This window comes from Doryrhamphus excisus, chromosome 21, assembly GCF_030265055.1.
Source record: "Doryrhamphus excisus isolate RoL2022-K1 chromosome 21, RoL_Dexc_1.0, whole genome shotgun sequence".
Lineage (NCBI taxonomy): Eukaryota > Metazoa > Chordata > Actinopteri > Syngnathiformes > Syngnathidae > Doryrhamphus > Doryrhamphus excisus.
In genome coordinates, this window is record NC_080486.1 from 15,305,878 (window position 1) to 15,327,666 (window position 21,789).

General features: G+C 47.6%; 2 protein-coding genes across 12 annotated transcripts; one reads left to right on the top strand and one right to left on the bottom strand.

Moving 5' to 3' along the window:
- The first annotated feature begins 74 nt into the window (after positions 1–74).
- LOC131108520 (uncharacterized) lies at positions 75–21,757 on the top strand. Of its 10 annotated transcripts, none has more exons than XM_058059525.1 (18): positions 75–147; positions 786–8,790; positions 8,864–8,954; positions 9,042–9,117; positions 9,187–9,295; positions 9,378–9,509; positions 9,597–9,686; positions 9,759–9,902; positions 9,965–10,149; positions 10,220–10,314; positions 11,308–11,604; positions 16,702–17,148; positions 17,263–17,351; positions 17,424–18,598; positions 18,677–18,751; positions 19,616–19,744; positions 20,223–20,297; positions 21,557–21,757. In XM_058059525.1, the coding sequence occupies exons 2-11, from the start codon at positions 787–789 to the stop codon at positions 11,340–11,342; spliced, it is 8,961 nt and encodes a 2,986-aa protein (XP_057915508.1). In that variant the 5' UTR covers positions 75–147; position 786; the 3' UTR covers positions 11,343–11,604; positions 16,702–17,148; positions 17,263–17,351; positions 17,424–18,598; positions 18,677–18,751; positions 19,616–19,744; positions 20,223–20,297; positions 21,557–21,757. The 10 variants fall into 10 exon arrangements, with proteins under 10 accessions (XP_057915508.1, XP_057915507.1, XP_057915506.1 ...); XM_058059524.1 differs by having other exon boundaries at positions 16,702–16,902; positions 17,062–17,148; positions 17,263–18,598; XM_058059523.1 differs by having other exon boundaries at positions 16,702–17,351.
- On the bottom strand, positions 11,689–19,973 carry LOC131108521 (oxygen-regulated protein 1-like). 2 transcript variants are annotated; one of them, XM_058059527.1, is made up of 4 exons: positions 19,612–19,973; positions 17,916–18,576; positions 17,500–17,641; positions 11,689–17,256 (listed from the first exon to the last, which is right to left on the bottom strand). In XM_058059527.1, the coding sequence occupies exons 2-4, from the start codon at positions 18,561–18,563 to the stop codon at positions 12,155–12,157; spliced, it is 5,892 nt and encodes a 1,963-aa protein (XP_057915510.1). In that variant the 5' UTR covers positions 18,564–18,576; positions 19,612–19,973; the 3' UTR covers positions 11,689–12,154. The 2 variants fall into 2 exon arrangements, with proteins under 2 accessions (XP_057915510.1, XP_057915511.1); XM_058059528.1 differs by lacking the exon at positions 19,612–19,973 and having other exon boundaries at positions 17,717–17,948.
- Positions 21,758–21,789: the final 32 nt, after the last annotated feature.

Here is a 21,789-nt window from a genome sequence, read left to right on the forward strand (position 1 = left end):
ATTTGGATGAATACATCTAAAGTGCCAAACTAAAGAAGAAACCGCGCAATTTCTACGTCACATCCGGCGCCAGTCTCCGGATGTACCGTCAATTTTTATTCACAGGAAAAAAAAACAGCTGGTGTTGGAGAAGAAAATACCACCGAAGTGAGTTCTATAGTCGAGTTATTCCACTTTTGCTAGCATTGTTGGCGTTTGTGTTGTTTTCTTAAGGCTTGGCTTTGTCTGCCCGACTGCCGCTTTGTTGCTTTTAGAGGCTCGCTCCTTTTATTTGTTGCGAGTTGGCTGCTTGCTAGCTTTAGCCTCCATCACACTGTGCACTTGTAGCTAGCATGCTAACCACTATTTTGCTAGCACGCTGGCTGTCTGTTGCTACAAAACTATCCCTTGCAACACCCAGTGGCGTTATTTGACGTCTACAGTGGGGCTTCAGGGGAGCGCTTTGCGTGGTGGCTTGCTGACTCCTGCTTGGAGTTAGTCGTTAGCCACGTTGTTATGCATGGATTTGTCAACACTTTACGTCCGGTGTTCGTCACTAGATGGGCATGATTTTGGAGGAGCCGATTCATAATAATAACAATGCATGCTGTACATTATCAGTACATATTCTGATCTCTTCTGTTTGTTTATTTTTTTATTGTATTCATCCATCAAACTCCAGCTACATGTCAATGGTTGTGTCAGACTCAAATAGTTTTATTGATAATTATCTCCGTATTACTGTCATGTACACTAACCACATTTTTAAATTTATGATTGACCAATGCATTAAAATATTTTGACAGAATGCCAGCCTCAGAGAGAGGACGCGATCCTCTTGATCCTCCACCCAAGATTAGGAAGTTGGATGAGGATGTTGGCGCTATTCAAAGTGAAGCTGCACCAGCTGCCAACAACACCTCCCTAAAAGAAATGAATATGCAAGAGCAGACAGTTGCCCCGCGGACCAAGAGGAAACTGTCATCCTCGTCGGAAGAGGGAGACAAACCAGCTAAGGCGTCCAGACGGGGTTCCCCTGTTCACAACTCCAGCATACGCACTTTAGATGCATCCATCATGAACGCCACAAGTGCCTCCTGCGGAGAAGCTCCATCTGATAGCGCTAACTCCAAAGTTTTCTCTGCAGGGGTGACTTCCTCCGAGTCTGATGACGAAACTAAGTCATACCTCGCAGAGAGCGGCGAGACCTGCTGCATCAGGCAATATCCTAACCAAGTCCCAGCAAAGCGCAAGGCTGAAGACGAGTTGTGTTGTGACTCGTTGGAGGTGAGTGAAGAGTTCCATGTAGAGACACAGATTGATTACAGTTATAGGAGAGCGTCAGAGTCGGGTCTTGACGGAACAGCAGAGGCAACTCCTGATGAAGAAGAAAACTCATCGACACAAAGACTGGAACGTGCAGCAAAGACAAACGAGTCAAAGGACACTAATGGTTCTGAAACAGTGAGTATCAAATTTGCAGCTGAAGAAAAGGACGTAAAAGAAGCAGAGGACCAAACGCTGATAGACGGCACAACCTCAGCGTCATGTGCAGAAGTTGTGACAGACTCTATCAAGAACCACAGCGGTTTAGCTAGCAAAGCTCTACCCTTGTCATCAGAGGTATTTTGTTCTAGCAGCACCAACCAACTACACCAGCACAGTACAGACAGACGGGCAGACGACCAACCAAAATGTCAGAACAATGAATTAAAAGAGACGGTTTCCAGTGAAACATGGCAACATTGTAAACAGGAGGCAGTGGAAATTGAGGGGCGTGATGTCCTTGTGGGGTCTGAGGAGGGTCTTTGCAGTGAACATCACCAACCCTTTCACAGCACCCCAGAAGAAGAAATCTCAGAAAGTTGTCAACCTGAGAGTCAGAGTCCAGGGAGTCATCCATCAATGGAGTCTGATGGATGCCCAGAAGGCCGCATTGAAGAAAATGTTCCAATAACAGAATCTGTAACGAGCCCAGAAAGCTGCATTGAAGAACGTGTAACAGCAATATACGGCAACCCAGAAAGCCAGACTGAAGAAATTGTAACAAATACAGAGTGTGATAACAACCCAGGAAGTCAGATTGAGGAAAAATTAACAACAAAGCAGTCTGGTTTCACCCCAGTGAGTCCAGCCGAGGAAGACAAAAGAGAGGATCCGATGCTTTCAACAGAAACTGAGCCACAAGAGGTCCATGTTGGGGTTCATAGCGCAGGAAGTCCATTTGATAGACACCTAGAGAATCAACCTGAAGAAACGGCAACAGAAGAGTGTCGGTCCTGTGAAGATCTACCAGAAATGGAGTCTGAGGGGAATCCTGAGAGTCCCACTAAAGAAAATGTAACATTGGTGGACTGTGATGGAGAGAGTCACGTAGAAGAAAATGTAACAGTAATAGAAGAGAATGTAAGAGACAGTCTCTTACCTTCAAGGAAGACTGAACCCACACCACATGAGCTCATACGTACCACAGTGTGCCCGTTTGAGGAGAACCAAATGGAGTCTGAACGCAACCCAGAGAATCAACCCGCACAAAGATTAGTGGAAGAGAATCGGCCCTGCGATCATCTACAAAACATGGAGTCTGATGGTAAACCAGAGAGTCTCACGATAGGAAATCAAACCTTTGACCTTGACAGAGACCAGCCTTGTGTGGAAGACCAGGTAACGGGTCTGTCACTTTCAAAGGAAATGGAACCCACACCACAAGAGGTCCTCGTTGGGATTCATAGCACGGAGAGTCCATTCGATAGAAACCCAGAGAATCAACGTGAAGAAGCATCAATGGAAGAGAGTCAGTCCTGTGATGAGCTACCACAAATGGAGTCGGACAATAAACTGGAGGGTCTCACTCAAGAATGTCAAACATTAGATCCTGACAGAGAGAAGCCTTGTGTGGAAGAACATCTAATAGTGACAGAAGAACCTGTAACAGTGACAGAAGAACCTGTAATAGTGACGGAAGAACATCAAACAGAATGTCTGTCACTTGTAAAGGAAGTGGAACCCATGCCACAGGAAGGCCTCATTGGGATTCATAGCGGCGAGAGTTCATGTGATAGAAACCCGGAGAATCAACCAGAAGAAACGGCTATGGAAGAGAGTGAGTCCTGTGATGATCATCCACAAATGGAGTTGGACAGTAAAACAGAGGGTCCCATGAAAGAAAATAATATAGCGTGGGCAGAAGAACATGTTGCAGACAGTCTGTCATTTTCAAAGGAGGTGGAACCCGTGCCACAAGAGGTCCACATAGAAGGTGGTCCTGAAGAAAATCTAAATGTGACTGATGAAGATGCAGAGACAGCGATGGTGTCTGATGGACTAAAGAATAAAGAAAATTTAACAGAAGAGCTGTCGCTTTCGAAGGACCCCACACTACAAGAGGACCTCATAGTGTGTCAAGTTGAGGAGCATCGAAAAGACCTACAACGTCAGATTGAAGAAAATCTACCAACAAAGGAGTCTGATAAAGCCCCAGAGAGTCAAACTGAGGAATACGAAAGAAAGGATTTGACGCCCACACCAGAAGTTCTTGTCTTTGGGGTTCATAGCGCCGAGAGTCCATTTGATACGTACTCAGAGAATCAACCTGAAGAGGCAGCAATGGAAGACAGTCACTCCTGTGAAGTTCTACCAAAGGTGAGTCCCATAGAAAATGTGACAGTAGGTCCTGCCGGAGAGCCATGTGTTGAAGAACATGCGACAGTGATGGAAGAACATTTTGCAAAAGAACTGCCACCTTCAAAGGACCCCACACTACGAGAGGACCTCTCAGAAAGTCAAGTTGAGGAACATCACAAAGATCCAGGAAGTCAGACGGAAGAAAATCCAACAGCAAAGGAGACCCCATCTGCGGAATGCGTGAGAGAAGATCTCACGACACAAGAGGTCGTTGTTGGGATTCATCATACCGTGGGTCCGTTTGATAGAAAGCCAGAGATTGAACCTGAAGAAACAGAAATGGAAGAGTGTCAGTCCTATGACGTTCTACCACAAATGGAGTTGGACAGTAAATCGGAGAGTCCCACCACAGAAAATGTAACAGGGCATCCTGATGGAGAGGCTTGTGTTGGACAACATCCAGCAGTGATGGAACATGTCCCAGAAGGTCTGCCACTTTCAAAGGAAATGAAAGCCATGCCAGAAGATGTCCACGTAGGAGGTGGTACTGAGGAACATGATGATGACGACGCAGAGACAGGACTCAAGACCGAAGAGCTGTCACTTCCAGAGGAACACACAGCAAAAGAGGTCACCATGGAAGGTCAAGTTGAGGAACATCTAATGGAGACTGATAACAGCCCAGAGCATCAAATTGTCACGGCGTCTGATAGCAACCCATTGAGTCAGAATGAAGAAACGGCACCGCCAACAGAGGTATGCTGTTTTAATAAAGGTGAGGAACATCAAATGGAGTTTGTTGAAGATTCAGAAAGCCAGACAGATGTACGTGTGATAAATCAGTCAACTTTGGTTGGCCAATCGCCGGCGCCATCGGAACACCAGCAGGAGCAGGTGACAACTTCTTGTGATGGTGTCAACAAAACAACGGAGGCGTCGACAGATGGGGCAGTCGATGAGCAAAATGGAACAATGGAGGTGTCCTCTGAATGTGTCACAGTCTCTGTGCTTCCGACAGATGTGGAAGTGACGTCACAGGAGGAAATGAACAGGCAACAGACTACGGACGCTACACACATACCAGCTGTTCAAGAGGATGTGATGAAAAGTGTGGAAAAAGAACATCAGTGCGTTGAATATTCTCCGGCACCCATGACTGAATCCAACATCCAGGCTTCCGCAACAAATGAGAATGTGGAGCATCCTGTCTCCTTACAGGAAGTGGACAGCATTGACGCAACAACAGGCCGAGATATTAGTGAAAGAAATGAATTTATGGAACATGAAGATAACATGAAGTTTGAGCACATTCCAGGCGACGCCCATCAAGAATTGATGATAAATGCAAACCTCCAGGATATGTCTAAGGTCCAAAATGATTCCAATAGCAGTGGAAATGAAGACTGTTTTCCAGAGGTGACATCGGCCCAGAAGTCAAACATGGATACCTCAGCGGAAATAAGTCAACACAGCTCAGATGTTCCCGAATGTCATTCTGTGATTGCAGCTGACTTCCAGGTGCAGAACGCAGAAGACCTTACCATGAAACCTCAGCAGGAAACACTCGGTCAGATGAGCCCGGAACACGTGGGGATATATACTGCAACAACAGAAGACACGCCGTCCGAAGCCCTCATAGAACAAAGCCAGACGAGTCCAGCAATGGCCGACACACACCTGTCACCTGACGCTCAGGCAGAACCATCCCAAAACATGGAGCATGAAGACTCTCTTGGATGCGAGGCTGCTCAGGAGCGTCAGACTACTTTAGCATCTATGTCTGCTACGGCATCAGACACGCAAACCCTGGAAGGTCAAAGGGAAGGAACGACCACAACACAAGAGACACAACTCCAACACGCGACTCAACTGCCTCAGGAGGTCATGGTAGATTGTTCTACTAATAAAGAAGACATTCAATGTGAAGCAACATCAACAGTGGAGTATCCTCATCTCACATCCATGGAAGAAAACGAGAAGCCTGACGTCACAGAAGTCAGTACATCTCACAAAGGTGACGTTCAGAAGGTCCCAGATGTTGCCACAAATGGCTGTAATGAAAACAAGCATTTTGTTGGCGCCTCAGCGGATCTCCAAACATCAGCAGCCGGGGACGCCAGTGACTCCTTTCAGAAAGGTCTGGATGTTTCAAGCTCTGAGGAACAGGAGGCCATGGAGGAGGCAGTCACCAAGAGTTTGAACGCTGCAGTAAGCAAAGTAGAAGCTGACATGCCGACAGCAGCAGCACCAGATTTCATCTCTCATCCAGCTCCTCCATTCCAGAGCATCGGTGAACTTCCTCATGTGAAAGTAGACCTTCCAGTGGTTTCACTCAGTGATGCAGCTGTAACTGAGACTGCTGTGGTGCAACACATCCATGAAGGAGAGAAGGTCACCTTGGTGAATGACAAATCCATGCTTGATGTGGGGAATAACCAGGAGGAAAACACACATCTGGAGCACATGGATGTTATCAGCAAAACTACAGTAGAATCTTTAATGGAAGATAACACAGGAAAGCAAGAAGTCAAAGAAGAGGATGCAATCATTCCTGCTGAGAGAGCCGACGTCCCCCTCAGAGAAGCATCCGGAAGCAGTGGAGTTGAAGCGTTTGTTTGTGACCAATCAGAGGCCTCTGCTACTGTGCTTTACGCCCCAGAAGAGCAGAGTGACACAGTCAGTCAAAGCCAGATTGTGTACGAGCCCATTAGCAGTCCAGAGAGTAACGGTGATGGGGATGCTTTGGAGAAGCAGAATTTGGTGTCTATGGAAGACGTGGACACGAGTAAATCGCAGATGGGAAATGAGGAACTGACCGGAGAGGAACAAGCAGCAGATGAACCGATGGAGGTAGAGCATAGCACCACTGTTGCAGAGCAGAATTCCACGGCTGCGGTCATGAGCTCAAGCGTTGCTGTTAGCACGCCAGTAGATGAGGTTGCACAGGAAGAAGATGGAGTGTCTCCAGAGCCGAAGTGTGTCCTGGCTGTAGACCTTTGTGCACAGGTGCAAGAGGACACCCCAGCCGTGCCTGCGGTGGACATTACAGATGGTGCGGCTGAGGAGTATGTCATCCTCCAGCCAGTACTCGAGAGCAAAATTCCCTTTGATATTGTCTCTCAAGCTGCCGCTGCATCAGGTCTTTCCAGCCCCTGCTTTGACCACATGCATCCGGACGAGGCATTTGTGGCAGACGTGGAAGGTGAAACCGCTTCAAACGGACCCCAAGAGACCCTCATCCCAGAGGCCGAAGTGCATCCATGTCAAGCACCCACTCAGGTTGCCGATGTTGACGGTGAGGGGGCAGATGATGGCGTAAGCGCTCCACCTGTAGAGGAAGCTACTCAGCTTCTTGAAACGCCAGACCAATTCCTTCAGCCATCAGAGTGTGGCGAGGGTCAATTTGCCCTACAGGAAGTGCAAATTCTGGAGGACATGGAGCTCGGCCATGAGATTGTGGTGGCCGAGGAGGACAATGAAGAAGATAGTGATGTCACCATTGTAGAAAAAACAGCTGAAACAGTTGAAGCACCTCCTCTTCAAAAGCCTGCAGAAACGCTGGGTGACAAAAAGGAGCATGAAGCTGATTCCAAGCCAGACAATGACACTGAAAAGAAAGACCATCAGAAGACCCCAGAGGCTGAGAAACCCAGAAAGCAAGAAATGAACACCCAAGCAAAGACCAAAGCTCGTCTTGCGGCTTTAGCAGAGCAGAAAGCTGCCGCCATGAAAAAGGCTGCCAACAAACAGCAGCTGAACCTCTTGGCCTTGTGTCAGGAAATAGCTGAGGACATCGCCACAGACAGCATGCTGTTAAAGAGGATCGAGGAAGAAAAGCAAGCAGCAGCCAAAGGTGAAGCCAGCAGGAAGGAGAATCCACCTGTAAGCGCACAGGAAGTAGCCACCGCTGACGCCAAGCCTCCCGCTGAACCAGAAAGCTCCTCGGCTTTGGGAACCCCCGCTGAGGAGACACCTGTGGTGCAGCCATCAGCTCCCGTGTCCAAACCTCACGAGGACCCCCCAAAGAGGCGCTTCTTCGTCTCCCAGGTTACAGTGCCCCTGAAGGCCCACGAGAAAAAGAAGTTGACGCGCTATCAAAGACTGAGACAGGTTGAACTGCAGCGGGAGAAGATGTCCTGGGCTCGCATGAAGAAGATGAAGACGGACCAAGCCAATCAAATGTTGTCAGACATGGACTGGCAAGCTTCCATGTTCACAACTGCTGCTTCTGCCAATGCAGTGAACACTGATGCTGCACCCGCACCCAAAGACACTTCCTCCTCTCCTCCAAGTCCCGTCTTAAGCAGCAAACCTGCAACACCCACAGCAGACGTTCCTCAGCCTGAGATTGCAAAGCCTGAAACTGTTAAAGGGGAACCACCTCAAGTCGAAGCTCCCAAGGCGGAACCTGATGCTAAAACTGACCCCATAAAACCGGAAACACCGCAGACTGAACCTGCTAAAGTTGAAAACACAAGAATAACAAGGCAAAGTAAGGCTCAGACCTCAAAAGCGACGCCGCCTCCCGCTCCCTCCCCAAAAGTGACCAGGTCGTCAACCAGAAGGTCACTGCCAGCTGTGCCCCCCCCAATGCCCAACGGACTGAAAGCCCCCAAGCCCAAGCCTGTAGAGTACAAGCCATACAAACCACGGCCCAGGTATTCACCTGATGATTTTGAACTAGATGATGACCCCTTACCGGCGCCTCCCAAGAAGTCCAGTCCCCTATGCAGGACTTCCCAAGTCATCGGTCAGTCTAGTCCTCTGGCCCAGCCTAAAGCCACACTTCCTGCAAAGCCATCACAGGTTCCGAACCAGTCCCAACGTCAACCTTCAGTCGTTCCTGGTGGACACATGTCAGGTCAGTCCAAGTCTTCTATTTCAACAACCACTCAGTCAAAGCCTTGCAGTCCTTCTCCCGGTCCACGACGTGCCAGTGCCACAACCCCCCAGTTTCCATCCCCGGTTGCGGCCCCTTCTACAAATGCAACGCAAGCAAAGGCGAGTGAGACCCAAAGTGCAGCAGCTTCTGTTTCGCCCAAACTTAAAGCTGCCGGTGCAGGTCCCACCACACCTTCAGTGCCATCAAACACAGCCCAGGCAAAACTGACTGATCCGACCTCGGATAAAGGTTCAGGTCCTCCCAAACCTCGTCTGGTTGAGCCTGCATCAGACACTGATAGCAAAGTAAGCAACTAATCATTAATTAAACATCCTTGCTGTTCTAAATGTGCATTAATCTCCTCTTTTCCTTGGCTAGGAGGCTCCTGCTTTGCATTCATCAGGTTCACCTCCTCCAAAGGAGAGCTCAGATCAGTTGAATGTGCAGAAATGTGAAGAAAAGCCAGCAGGTCTGCATTGTACATTGTTATCAAGTTTAACTATTTTATACTTTCAGTGGTAGAGGTGTCCTATCATCCTAATTCTTATTCTTACAGTCAGCGATGTGGATCAGTGCCCACAGGCCGAACGCGTCAAGACAGCACAGGAGACATCAGAAAGGCCTTTTCAAGAGTAAGAGTTTTTCCCCTCTTGTCGCATGAATGAAACCTGTATTCATTCTAATTTGTGTTCATATTGCAGCGGCGCCGTCAAGCAGCACGGTGGAGAGACTCCTCTGACCGACGCTTGTCTGCAGAGAGAAGTCAGGAAACTCAAAGAGGCTGACAAAGATGGCACCCAAACTATTATTGTAAGTCGCATTAGCCATTCCTCTCAAGTTATGTTATTAGAGTTTCGTGCTACATCTAATATCGATGTGCTGTACCTTAAAGGATGCAGGACAGAAGCACTTTGGGGCGGTGGCCTGCAATGTGTGTGGGATGCTGTACTCCGCCGCCAACCCCGAGGATGAATCTCAGCATTTACTCTTCCACAACCAGTTCATCAGCGCTGTTAAATATGTGGTGAGTGAATTTAAGTTCAACTCCCATGAATGTTTCATCCGTAGAAACAGTGTGACGTGTGTTGCGTTTCTTTGTCATTCTTGCCAGGGATGGAAGAAGGAGAGGATCCTGGGAGAATTCCCAGATGGGAAGATCATTCTAGTCCTGCCAGATGATCCCAAATACGCTCTCAAGAAGGTGCCCTACATTTGCAGGAAGGTCGTTTCCACCTTGTAAAGATGATGCAGCTAACGACTGGTTGTTCCTCAGGTTGAAGAGATTAGAGAGATGGTGGACAATGACCTGGGCTTCCAGCAGGTGGAGACCAAGTGTCCCTCGCAGACCAAAACCTTCCTCTTCATCTCCAACGACAAGAAAGTGGCAGGCTGCCTCATCGCAGAGCACATTCAGGAGGTGAGCCGTGGCAGTGGTAGCGTGTGTTCCACACCAGTTATGTTACTCCAACATGTCTGCAGGGCTACCGGGTGATCGAGGAGCTCGCACCTGGCGGCTCAGAAGGAGAGAAGGTGATGTTTGAGCGCCAGAGGGCTTGGTGCTGCTCCACCACGCCCGAACCAGCCATCTGCGGGATCAGCCGCATTTGGGTGGTCAGCATGATGAGACGCCGCGGCATCGCCTCCCGCTTGGTGGAGTGCCTCAGGTCAGTGCGGCGCCACAGCCATGTCGACGTAGACGCAGTTAATCAAGGTCTAGTCCCTTTTGTCACACAGGAACAACTTCATCTACGGTTCCTACCTGAGCAAAGATGAGATCGCGTTCTCCGACCCGACCCCCGATGGGAAGCTCTTCGCCACACAGTACTTTGGCACGTCTCAGTTTTTGGTATATAACTTTGTTAGCAGAAAGCAGCCCTCCCAGCCCAAAACTGATTCAGTATGACGATCGCCAGCAGGGGTGAGGACGAATTTAGCCCAGTCGCTCGCAGACCAAGTGGACTTAAAGGAGTCTAACAGGCTCTTCAATTTGGGTGGGGGGGTGCCAACATTCCCTCAGAAAGGATACGGTTTGGTTTAAATCTCAGGATGAAAACACGGCTTTGCTGGGAAATACAAATTCACCCTTTAATCCCACCCAAGTTTATTTGGAAAAACATCCAAATCATTGTTTGAAAAGGCATATATTTGAAATGATTTTAGATTTTTACAAAGACGTCACATAAAAAAAAAACCTTTCAAAGTCACAGCTGCTCAGTTTTTAAACACTTAAGTTTTTAAAAATGTGTACTCCTCCTTTGACTTGATCATGTTGTAGGATGCTTTTCTCTGAAGAAATGCCTGTCTAGAAGTGTAGCTTGGGCATTAAAAAGGTGCTCCTCACCTTGCCTGAATCAACAGATGTTTTCCAAGCTGAGCCATATACTGCACGTCACCTAGCGGGGCATTGTAACCTACTTATACTGTATCAAGTGTCTTTTTCATTTCACCATTTGCTTTCAGTGGCTGAATTTAACCGTGTGACTGCAGATGTTGATTTTTATTCTCCAGGCCTTTTTTTAGGATTAGTTGACAGTATGGCCCTCCTATTCCTTAGTAACTTACACTGTATATTGGCTCATCATGTAGATAAATGCATACTATAACGACATTTATAATAAACCATGTGGAAGGTCTTACGGCTCCGGTGTTAAATGGTGTTGGCGCCATGGAGAATAGCGTCCAAATGGTCTCCCTTATTTTCATCTTACCTTTAGAGAGATTCACAGTGCAAAATAGATTGGATTTATACAAAGTCATGTAAATATTTATTTAAATAATAAACTTTAAAAAGACTGCTGCCTGCTCACTTTTTTTTTGAATAGGCCTCTCAGAGAAGAGCGTTGACGGCCTGCCCTGACCTGCCCTGATGACTGCCTTGCAGAACAGTGACGCCTAGTGGCCACTCGGATGTTTGGTATCGATGCAGTGTAAAAGGTCAAAGGCTGCCATGTTTTGTTCTCATTCCTAGTGCATTCCTCAACGCTCCTGTCACAACACTTGCCAGCTCGGTGGTAACAAAACAAGCTTGGAACAACACAGCAGGCTTTCCCAAGAAAGAGGGTGCGGAAACAAGCTCCTCCTGAGAGACGTGATAGTCATCAGCCAAGAGAAAAGCCAAGGTATCCACACGCTGAACCTTGTTGGCTCCTTGATGATTTGAGCTTTTGTGACTGACAATTGTGACACATGAAGGCAACCACATCTGGAAATGATACACGTTTATTTTCTTCACAACAATTTAAAGACACAATGTCGTCACAGCTGCCACATTATCAAACATTAAAACTGCTCTTCTACCATTAAAAATAATATTTGCACATCAATGAGATTGTTGAACTGCAAAGTTGGAAAACAAACATTTTGAGGCCAATTATCGTAGCTGCGTCATTGTTTGGAGCCACCAGGTTGTGGTCTCCTTGCCTGACATCTGCTGAGCCTTGATCTGATCTTAAGCGCTTGAAAACAGGATTACGCTTAATTCTCCCAGTAGCATGTTCTGGTGGCTGGCAAACAACCTGGCGGCAAAAATAAACACACACAAATACTCGCACGAGTCTTGGAAGCGCTTTAAACTGGCAACAGAAGATCTGAGCGTAAAAAAGTCAGTAGTTCATGCCAAGGTTATGGCAACTTGAAACATGTAGGCACCAAAGACAGGAAAGATCGTGTTCACAAGATGGGACAGTGTTGACCGCAAAAGTTGTACATAATATCCAAGACATCGGGCTCCTGTAGATGTCTATTCACAACTCCATGACCTTTCCCTGGCTGCAACACCACCACATCACCGTCCGCCGGAAGGTTCACCAGCGGGTGCACCTTGTTGTCCATCATCTTAAAGTCCCCAAAAGCTGAACCGTTCCTCTCTGACGGCGCTTTGGCGCTCTCCGAGCTGTCCTTTGCTTCCGGGTCACCACTCGCCTCGTTCTTGCTCGGGTCATCCAGGCAGACCTCCGAGTCGCTTGTGTGGGGCAAAGAAAAATAGGTGCACCGTTTGGACCTTTTACTGTCTTCCAGTTGGGACGTGGTGCTGAAAAGGGAGTAGGGCGTGTTCTCTTGCGTGTCTTCACACCCGTCCTCGTCTTCATGGCAGTCCACTAAGTTCTTGTTAATACCAGTCGGGTCTGAAACGGACTTCCTGATCAGAGTGTTCTCCCTGATGAGCCACCGACCCGCGTCGATGGGTACGCTGTCTCCAGGACCCACTTGTGCGTTAAAAGCGATGCATCGGGTTGCCTCGGTCAGGGTGTCCAGGGCAGTCGTGGAATTGAAGTAAGACAACTCAGAAGCCGCCTTGGACCGGGCCGTGCGCAAGGGAGATAAAATGCTGGAGTGCTTTTTTGTCGTGGGTGCGGATGGAGGCCTTTCTACTGCATCCTTCTTCCCGTATAGCCTCTCAATGGTTCTCCTCACAAAGCCTTTGCTGATGGACTTCCTTGACGAATCCTCTTCTCCGCTGGACAGTTCACCGGATGTTTGAGTCTGATAGCCGCCACTCTCTGCTCTAAACTCGGACGGCTGTGTTGTGTTCAAGGCCTGCTTTTGTTTCGGTACATCTGCAGAACCCTTGGCCAGAAACATGTCCCTGATGGACTTGACTCTGTTGCCCTCGTGCTCTGTGGTTCCAACTCCACTCGAGTCGTAGCTAAAAGACAGAGATGACTGAGGGGCGGATCTGCTGCAGTGTTTAGATGTTTCAGTGGAGAGCTCCTCAACATCTGGCACCAGGGAGGCCTTTTTGGTATGTTTATGGTAACTCGTACTCTTTTGTCTTTCAGCAACCTGCTTTTCCAGAATACTGACCCTCGCTGCCACCGGTTGTGATGTTATTTCTTCTACCTGATCTAGTGGAATGTTCACTTTATCACATTTGATCTCATTATGCTCCTCTCCCGAGCCACACTCTTTCTCGTAGAAGCTTAGTTCCTCCTCCATGGAGCTCCTCATTTGCTCATGTTCAATCACCGACTCTGCACCGACTCTACAGCTGCTGTGGTCGTTCCCACTGTCATCTTCTCCAAGGCTGCTTTGCTTCGTCATGTCATCAGCTCGATCAATCAAGCTCATGATGTCTGGATCCAGTTGCTGACCTCTATCTGGAAGGGAGTCGCCACTTAGTATTTTAGCCATTGAAATGTCCTCCTGAGTCTCTTCTTCCATATGTTCCTCCTCCTCCAGGCTCTCCTGCTCTTCCTCTGGACCAGATTGACTTTCTTCGACAATAACCTTCATTCCTGTGCGTTCAACCTCAGGTGACACTGGCTCGTTCAGATGGATGGGGCTTTCATGGAGACTTATCACTGGCGTTTCATCTAGTGTTTCATCCTCATGATCTGCTTCCTCTTCTGAGCATCGTTCAGCAGCAGTATCAGAAATGTCATGGTCCAGGTTGATCTTCTGCTGTTCATGGTCAAACTCACAGTTTTCTTCAGTGTATTCCTCAGTCCTGCAGCCCTCAGCCTCACTGTTTTCATGGATCATGTTCTCATTTCTGTCACTGTCACTACGAGAGCTTGCTGACAGAGATGTAAGTTCTTCTTTAAGTATTTCAGGGATGTCCAGCCCATCGATGAAGTCATCAATGGCCTGCTCTTCAGTCTCACGTCCGAGATCTCTCTCTGAACCGCTCGGCGTTGAACTCTTATATTTGTCCCCCATCTCCTGGAAGCCCCTCCAGCTCTCCAGTAGCTGCTTCGTTGCTGACTTTTGTAGCTCAGACAAACTATCCTTTAGCTGCTGGGAATCTTCCATGCTTGCGATTTCCCGTAGGGAGTCGATCATCTTCAAAGCTTCGGCGCAGCTGATGTTGTCGACCCCCAGCTGGTCCACGCTGAGGTGGGAGATGCTGTCTTTTAGTGTCATGATGGATAAGAAGGCGAGAAGCACTTTGGAAGAGGAGCCAAAGGTGGAGGCCACATGCGAGGAGAAGTCCGGCAAGCTGTTGGACTTTTCCAAGCAAGATGAACGTTTGTTTTGGGTGATTTGCCTGATAGACTTGATGGAGTAGCAGACCTTGTCCAGGAGGTCTTTCCTGTGAGACCGGTTGATGATGTTTAACGACTGTGCTTGGAATTCCATGTCCATGATAACTTTCTCGTCTGTCTCCTTATTGGAATCCATCTGTTTTGCATCTGGAGACGTGGAACATGTGTTGTCCTGATCAATTGGCGTGTTTGTCCTCACAGCCTCTGTTGGACTATCTGAGGAGAAGTTCCTGGAAAGTATCTTTCTCTTTGACTTGCGTCTAGCTGAAGGGGACGCCAAGTCCATCGACTGGGAACATGTGGACTTTTTGGTTAGCTTGGATTTGGCCAGCGTCTGCCTGTTCTGTGGCGAGGGGCTGGTATTTGGTGACACCTGTTTTGGCACGCCCATTTTTGGTGATATTTTTCTATCCATACTGTGTTGATGGAACGATTGTAGTTTTCTATCTGGAGGTGGACTGTCCATGATTTTGGGGGGTTCAGTTGTGGATTGCTCCCTTGGGAGATTATTTGGAGATGTTTGAACCTCGCCTGATGGAATACTGACTGACGACAACCTTTCCTCAGAAGTTAAACTATTTGGAGATACAGTAGAGCTGCTCTTTGCAATGACTGACTGTTTGCTAAATGTCTCTGAAGCCTCCAGAGATGAGATGTCGCTGGTACATAACTTGTCCAGGCAAGCCTTTCTGACAGACATGTGCCTCTCGAGGGACACGTTGCTGACCAAGGGAGCCCTTTTGATGGATGGAGCTCTCTCCAGTGTGTTAGGAACATCATGCTGCAGCAGTTTAGTCATTTTCATGACGTGCTGGCTGTGCGGTAAATCCTGGGCGGGTGTGGGATCAACAGATGGCAGGTGATTATCTGAAGTTCTCCCTGGTGGTTGCACGTACGGTGGATTGCAGGCCACAGCCTCATCTACATTTAGCAGGTGATATTCAGCTTTAGACTCTGCTAGGTGTTCCTCTTCAGGTGGAGGAGGTAGAGGGAACTCCATTGAGAAGGTTTCAGAAGGCTCTTGGATTCCTCCGTTGACCATTGTATGGCCGTATGCTGGCATCTCTGGTCGGTTCATTTTAGGTTCAGATTTGGTTTCTGCTGCATGATTCTGAATATTGACATTGGATGCAGCTAATTTGTTCTCTAAGGACTGGATTCTGTATCTGACAGAAGTTACCTGCACATCCTCGGGCAATAATGGTCCACTGTTAGCTTTCATGTAAGCCACCTCTCTGTCTTGGCTAGTATGGGCTTTCTTCAGCCAGCTCTCCACGTATGCATTAGCTACAGAGCTGGACGAGTCAAAAGCAGGCAGTGACATTTGTTCACTGACTTCATGACGTTTGTCTTCCCTCTTCCCTCCAGGTACAGACGTCTGCTGAATCAGTACGCCCTTTGACTCGGGAATATAGTTTGCCTGTTTTGTTCGGTTGTCTGGTGCTTTCAAGGTCCCCTCCTCGCTTTGTGTCAATCTCCTTTTCAGCTTGGATTTGTTTTTTTGTGATTGTAATTTATTGCCGTAGATTCTTCGTAGGAACCCTGCACTGGAGAAGGGTTTTGCTTTCTTGTGCTTCACTGCAGATCCTGATGAATTCTGTCTTTTACCTGCCGACAGAAGCCGTCTAAAGCCTTTATTTTTAACTTGGGGGCTCCTTCTGGTTTTGTTGGACTTCAGCTGATGTTGAATTTCTTTGCCTTTGTGGGACTTTGGCACTTGTTGCCTAACTTTTATTCTATGTTTAAGCGTAGTGACTGTCTGGTTCCCAGCCTTCCAGATGTTAACAGACCCAGAGGCCGTTGATGGTCTCCAGAACTCTGGTTCAAAGTTATTTGTGGAGTGATGCCCTGTTTCTGAAGTAGCCGGTCTGGAAAAGGACATCCCATTTGTGCAGACATTTGCGTGGAAGTTATCCTGACAAGTCTGTTGTTCGTATATATGTAAGACCGTTTCAGTCACTTCCTCCCCACTAGATTCAATCTGCAGGATCTCAGACGATTTATAGGATGACATGTTTACGTTGTTTAGGCCGTTAGCATCCATGGAACTTAGTCTTCTGGGTTTTGGGATTGGTCTTGTGCTGCTCTGCTTGACCATGCAGTAGTGCTCCATCATTGCGCCATCATCTTCCACGAATGTGTAAGAGCCAATGACTCCTTCGTGACTCTCTGCTGTCTCTGATCCAACACTCTCAACAGAATCTTGCTTTTTTCTTCGCTGTTTATGTCCAGGGGTCTGCACAGTCCTGGGAGAGCCATAACTCGGCTGTATTTTGATGTCATCATCTTCATAACTGCTTTGACTGAAAACTCCATTCCCGAGCAACGGCGCGTCCTCGTCTTGGTCGTCATCAGTCTTGTCCTTGCTGATGGTGTCACTGGAGGAACCAGCGTTATGTAAATCCATGATGTCCTGTTGTGACTCCAGCTCAGGTAAACAAGTCATGTTAAGCTGATTTGCCACACCAGAACGTGTCAGGGTGGTCGTCCAATGGAGGGTTTCTTCCTCCTTGATTGTAAGCCGCACCTTCATCTCCACTGTCATGCTGCCATCCTGGTTCACCCGAAATGACTTCTCGATGTCGTCCTCAGCCGGCGCCTCAACATCAGCATCCGTCTCCGCAACGGACTCCAGCACATGTCCGGACTCGTACTCGATGGAGTTGGTGGGGTTGCTGGGTATTTCGCATGAGCTCTCCATGAGGGAGTTGTGGATCTTGTTCACGATGTACCTCTCAGAGGATGTGGAGAAGTTTCTTGACTTGTATGACAAAGACTTCTTTTTACCTTCAGGTCAAGTTCATGGAAGGTGATGGTTGAAAAAGGTCCATGGAGGCATGGAAGAAGGAAAAGCGAGAGGGAGAGTTAGACTGACGGCATATGTAGGTCATCTCGGGTGTTCTGCATGATATCATTGGCTTAGCACTTTCTCAGGCTTTATCTTATGCGAGCAGGTAGATTACCGCATAGCACGGGTCGTGTGACTGAAGCGTCCGTCAGACTGACAGTCTTGAAATGAATTCAACTTACGGCTCAAAGCCTTCAGTCTCCTGGCAGACGGCCGCGTTGACGCTGGTGATTTTTGGCTGTAGTAGTTTGCGGGCCTGAAAGGCTCCTTGCCTGCAGCCACCACCATCCCCGAGCACAGGATCAATCCCGGGAGTCCTTCCACCTGCGGCGTACAAAGCAAAAGTGAAAATGTTTTGCATCGGGTTGTACCTGGAAGTGTAATAAAAGTACATTGCACCTTGCAGTACTGGAAGGTTCTCCTTGACCAGTAGCCTTACAGGGCAGTATCCCACAATGCTGTGCGTGGGATTAGGGTGAGTTACTAAAGAAGCTTAGCACTTTCCCCTTATGGGGTTGCCGTTTACAGTGCAGGTCTAACTAAGTCCTATATGGGTCATTAATGCTGCTTCCCAAACAGGAAACTGTACTGCACTTACACGTCTGCCGTCAGGTGTGTGCAGCTTCACCACATGGAACTGCAACATCTCTGAAATGTACTCCAGAATCCACTCAAACGTCGCCGTGCTCCTCTTTCGGAGCACCACCAGATGTTTGACAGAAGGGTCCCCGTTGCGGAACACCAGCAGCCTTTTGGGCGTGTGCACAAGCACCGGTTCCTGCCTGCGCATGGTCCAGCCCGGGAAAGCCCTGGCCAGCGGCGCCGTCCGGCGGTGACGGTGGGCGCTAATAGGCCTGGCGTGGTACCAGGGCGGCAGCTTCTTCCTGGCCAGCGCCAGGTTGACGGGTTTGACCTTCCGGCTGTCGGAGCAGATGTAGGACTTGCCATCCTCCAGCTCGTCCAGCGTGTTGATGGCGTGAACCCCACGTGGGGTGGTGATGTTCCTCACACCGAATGGCAGGGGCACCTTTTTAGACAGGCTGTCCAGGAGCGCGTCAAATGTCTTAAAGGTCCGATTGTTGACCACCATGCGTAAGCCACTGAATTGAGGGTCTCCGCTCTTGTAGAAGCATACCCTCTTTGACAGAATGGGGTTGATGACATTGGGATGGCGAGGGGTGCCGAAAGTGTGCAGACTCCCCGATGACTGATCAGGGGGGATCCTGCGATGGGCCGTGTCGTTCATTGTTGCTGATTGGCTGCAAGAGAAGAAGATACAAGGTTGATATTTATTATTACCATTTTTGGGAAGATTAATATCAATGTTGTAAACATTTGTAACTTTTTCTTTCTTGCAAGTTTTAGGTCATAAACTCCAACCAGGGGGAATTTTTGAGCGTCAGCATTACAGACGGTAAAGCCATCGTGTCTTGGGTGAGTTCTTTTAACTATATCTTCAGGTGTATTATGTATTTGTTTAGTTTTACATTTTGTTCTTTGGATTAGTCTTCGCCATGTTTAAGACAAGCTTTATTTATGTCCTAAATGGCTTATTTCTCTCATTATGTCTATGAAATTAGACAGTACGAGTGTAAGGATGACTGTAGGGGTGTTATTTCATATCTAGAGTGCTCTAATAATGCAAAAAAGCTGTTTAGATTATTGTAAACAGGCTTTCTATGGCATAAATATACCAAAATATTCCATATTATTGGAAATTCGCTGGTCATGGTCTGGTCGGCAGCCAAATAAACATGGTAAATGAGGGATTATTGTATAGAAAATGTATCATATGTTAGTAAGCTAGGTCATGAATAATTTGGAAAAAGTCGTGAAAACATGATGATCAAATCAAGTGTTGTTCCTCGCCCATGGAGGTCAACAAACGAGCCGCAGTACATGCTTTGGAGGCAACTTCCTGATGCGCAAACACCTGAATTACGTCAGGCGAGCATATGTTGTTTATTTGAAGGAGTCATGGCTGCCTCGGCTAACGTGATCTGACCTTTGGGAAAGCTGCCAGAGTGAGAAGCATCATCATCTTGTAATTAGCTGGTTAGCAACATAGTGCCACGTTCAGCAAATAAAACACGCGCTTGATAGCCCTGGGAGTTATTGTTTTCGAGTTTAGAACTCCTTAACGACTTCATTAGAAATAAAATGTACCTATGAAGTCTTGTGTAGCTCAAAATGTGAAATTATTGTTTTGTTTTTCTGATTTAAGAGTGACAAATTGCATATTTCAATTGATAAAACAGCTATTGTGGACATGTTTTGTTTGGAATCGAACTCACCTAGGTGGTGGTTGTCATGGTGAAATGTTGTCATCGGTCCAGGCTCTGTGAAGCGTCCGCACCGCGCTCTCCATCCTGATGGCTGCCCAGGCTCTCGCGCAGCAACACTTTATTTCGGGAGACACCACGGCGGGTAATTTGCTTAATCTTTGCCCAGCTTTAATCTCCACTGCGAGTGCAAATCCTCCTCACTCAGGCCTTGCACACAAACACTTGTTGGAAGTTGGAGTTAACTCACAGATGTGCTAGTCTTAATGTGTTGGAGTACCTCTCCAGAGGGGTAATATGTGTGATATACGTACTTTATGTGCTCCTTTAGCAGTTATGACAGTAGCAGAGTTCGTGCTGGGTTGTAATCTCATTGACAAGCTCTTATGATAATAAGGATTAAGGAGTTCTTCACTCGCAGGACCCTCTAAGCAGGAGGGCTGCTTTGCAATTGGAGGAGGCGGCGAGGAGGGCGCATTATTGAAAGAAATAGCCACCGTCCCAATAGTAATGCTTTTCCAGAGACCAGGAAGTTAAGCAGGGTCCGCTATATTAGCTATATTAGCTATATTAGCTTAGCCTGGGTGCTTGAGGTTGCATAAGAACTATTCCTGTCGTGGCAGGGATCAGCCCACCAGCGATGACTTCATCCCAGCCCGTCACTGGAATGTGCCGAAGCATAACGGAATCACTCCCAGGTGTGTGTTTGTCCAATGCTGTTGGAAAGAATTCCTGCCAAGGTGGAGGAATGCCAAACCCATGACCCCCCCCCCCTTTCAAAAAAAACAACAAGCAGGGAGCAGAAAAATGTGAAAAGTTCCTTAAAAAGGAAGTTGAAGAGGCGGGTGGACCATGGGTGGGGGGAACAATGGAGGAAACCCCCCGCCAAAGAGTAAACAGGTAGGCTGGAAGAAGCCTGCATGCCCCTCATTCCTGCAAAGATAAGACAGCGGCAAAAAGATATATCCTGCTAAACAAACCCTCCACATGAACATTCCTAATTAGCAGATAATTGGATCACACTGCCTCGTTGGGATTTGGGAATTTTGCCATTTTGATTCTTGCATTGGGTGGTTTATCTGTTCAATTTCCGCAAAGTAGAAGTCCTTCTTTATAAATGGAATATTTTAATGTCCTGTTTACGACCTTCTAAACATTTTTGTAGCTTTATGTAGCTTTATTAGAGCCGTGTAGACATGAAATAATATCCATAGTCACCTTTATATTCATATTAGCCAATATGGCATAAAATAAGACATTTAAGACGGGCTTGTTTTGAGCTTTGGCTGCGTCAGTAACCCGGGTTATTGCGATTATAATCCTACCACAACAATTACTGTTAATAATCATAATTATTATGATCTTATTACTGTTGATCGATCATTTAATCCTGCAATAAAAGCTTCTGGCGATCAAGTCTGGTACTTGTCTCACCGGACAATCACTGACACCTAGTGGCCAATGTAGAATACTACATCCACAAGATGTATTTCTTATATATATTGTATTTCTGTTTTAGTTTTGTCATAAAAAACGATGTACATTTAGCTTCAATGTGTATCTTTTGAAGTAATAGGCTGTAGTCAACCAAGAGACAGAAATTATTCATTCATTTTTGAAAACCCGCTCTCGAGTGAGGGGGCGATGATCCAGGGCCACACAGACAACACTGGCACGGAAACAGAAGTTCAGAACATTTCTCCCACCTGGTTAAAAATAACAAGGCAGCATGACAGCTCACAGCATCCATTTGTCACGCTGGCTTTTTTTCTTTCCTTCACGTGAAGAGCACGTGGTCACCGCCATGACAGACATATCGGCCTCCACCCGCCGCTATTTTTACGCCTGGCCCGAGCTAATTGGCGCCACGCGAGATTCAAACCTATGTTGTTAATGGGAAAAAATGTGTGATATGTTTGTGGCCCCGGTCCCCCGCCTATATTTGTCCTCTGTGCAGCTGCTCCTCCAGATCTGTCCTCCCGTCCAACGCCGCCTCGGCGAGGGCTACCGACCGTAGCGTCACGTGGAGCATCTGTCGCAGCTCCTTCTGGAGGCCGCCGTGCGAGAGAAGCGGTTAACATTCCCAAACCTCGCAGCTGCCAGGAATTCAATTAGAAGGCGCGCAGCTGCACTGGGACCCGCAGCACTTCAATTACACGCCAGGCATGTCGTTTATCAACGCTAATCCTA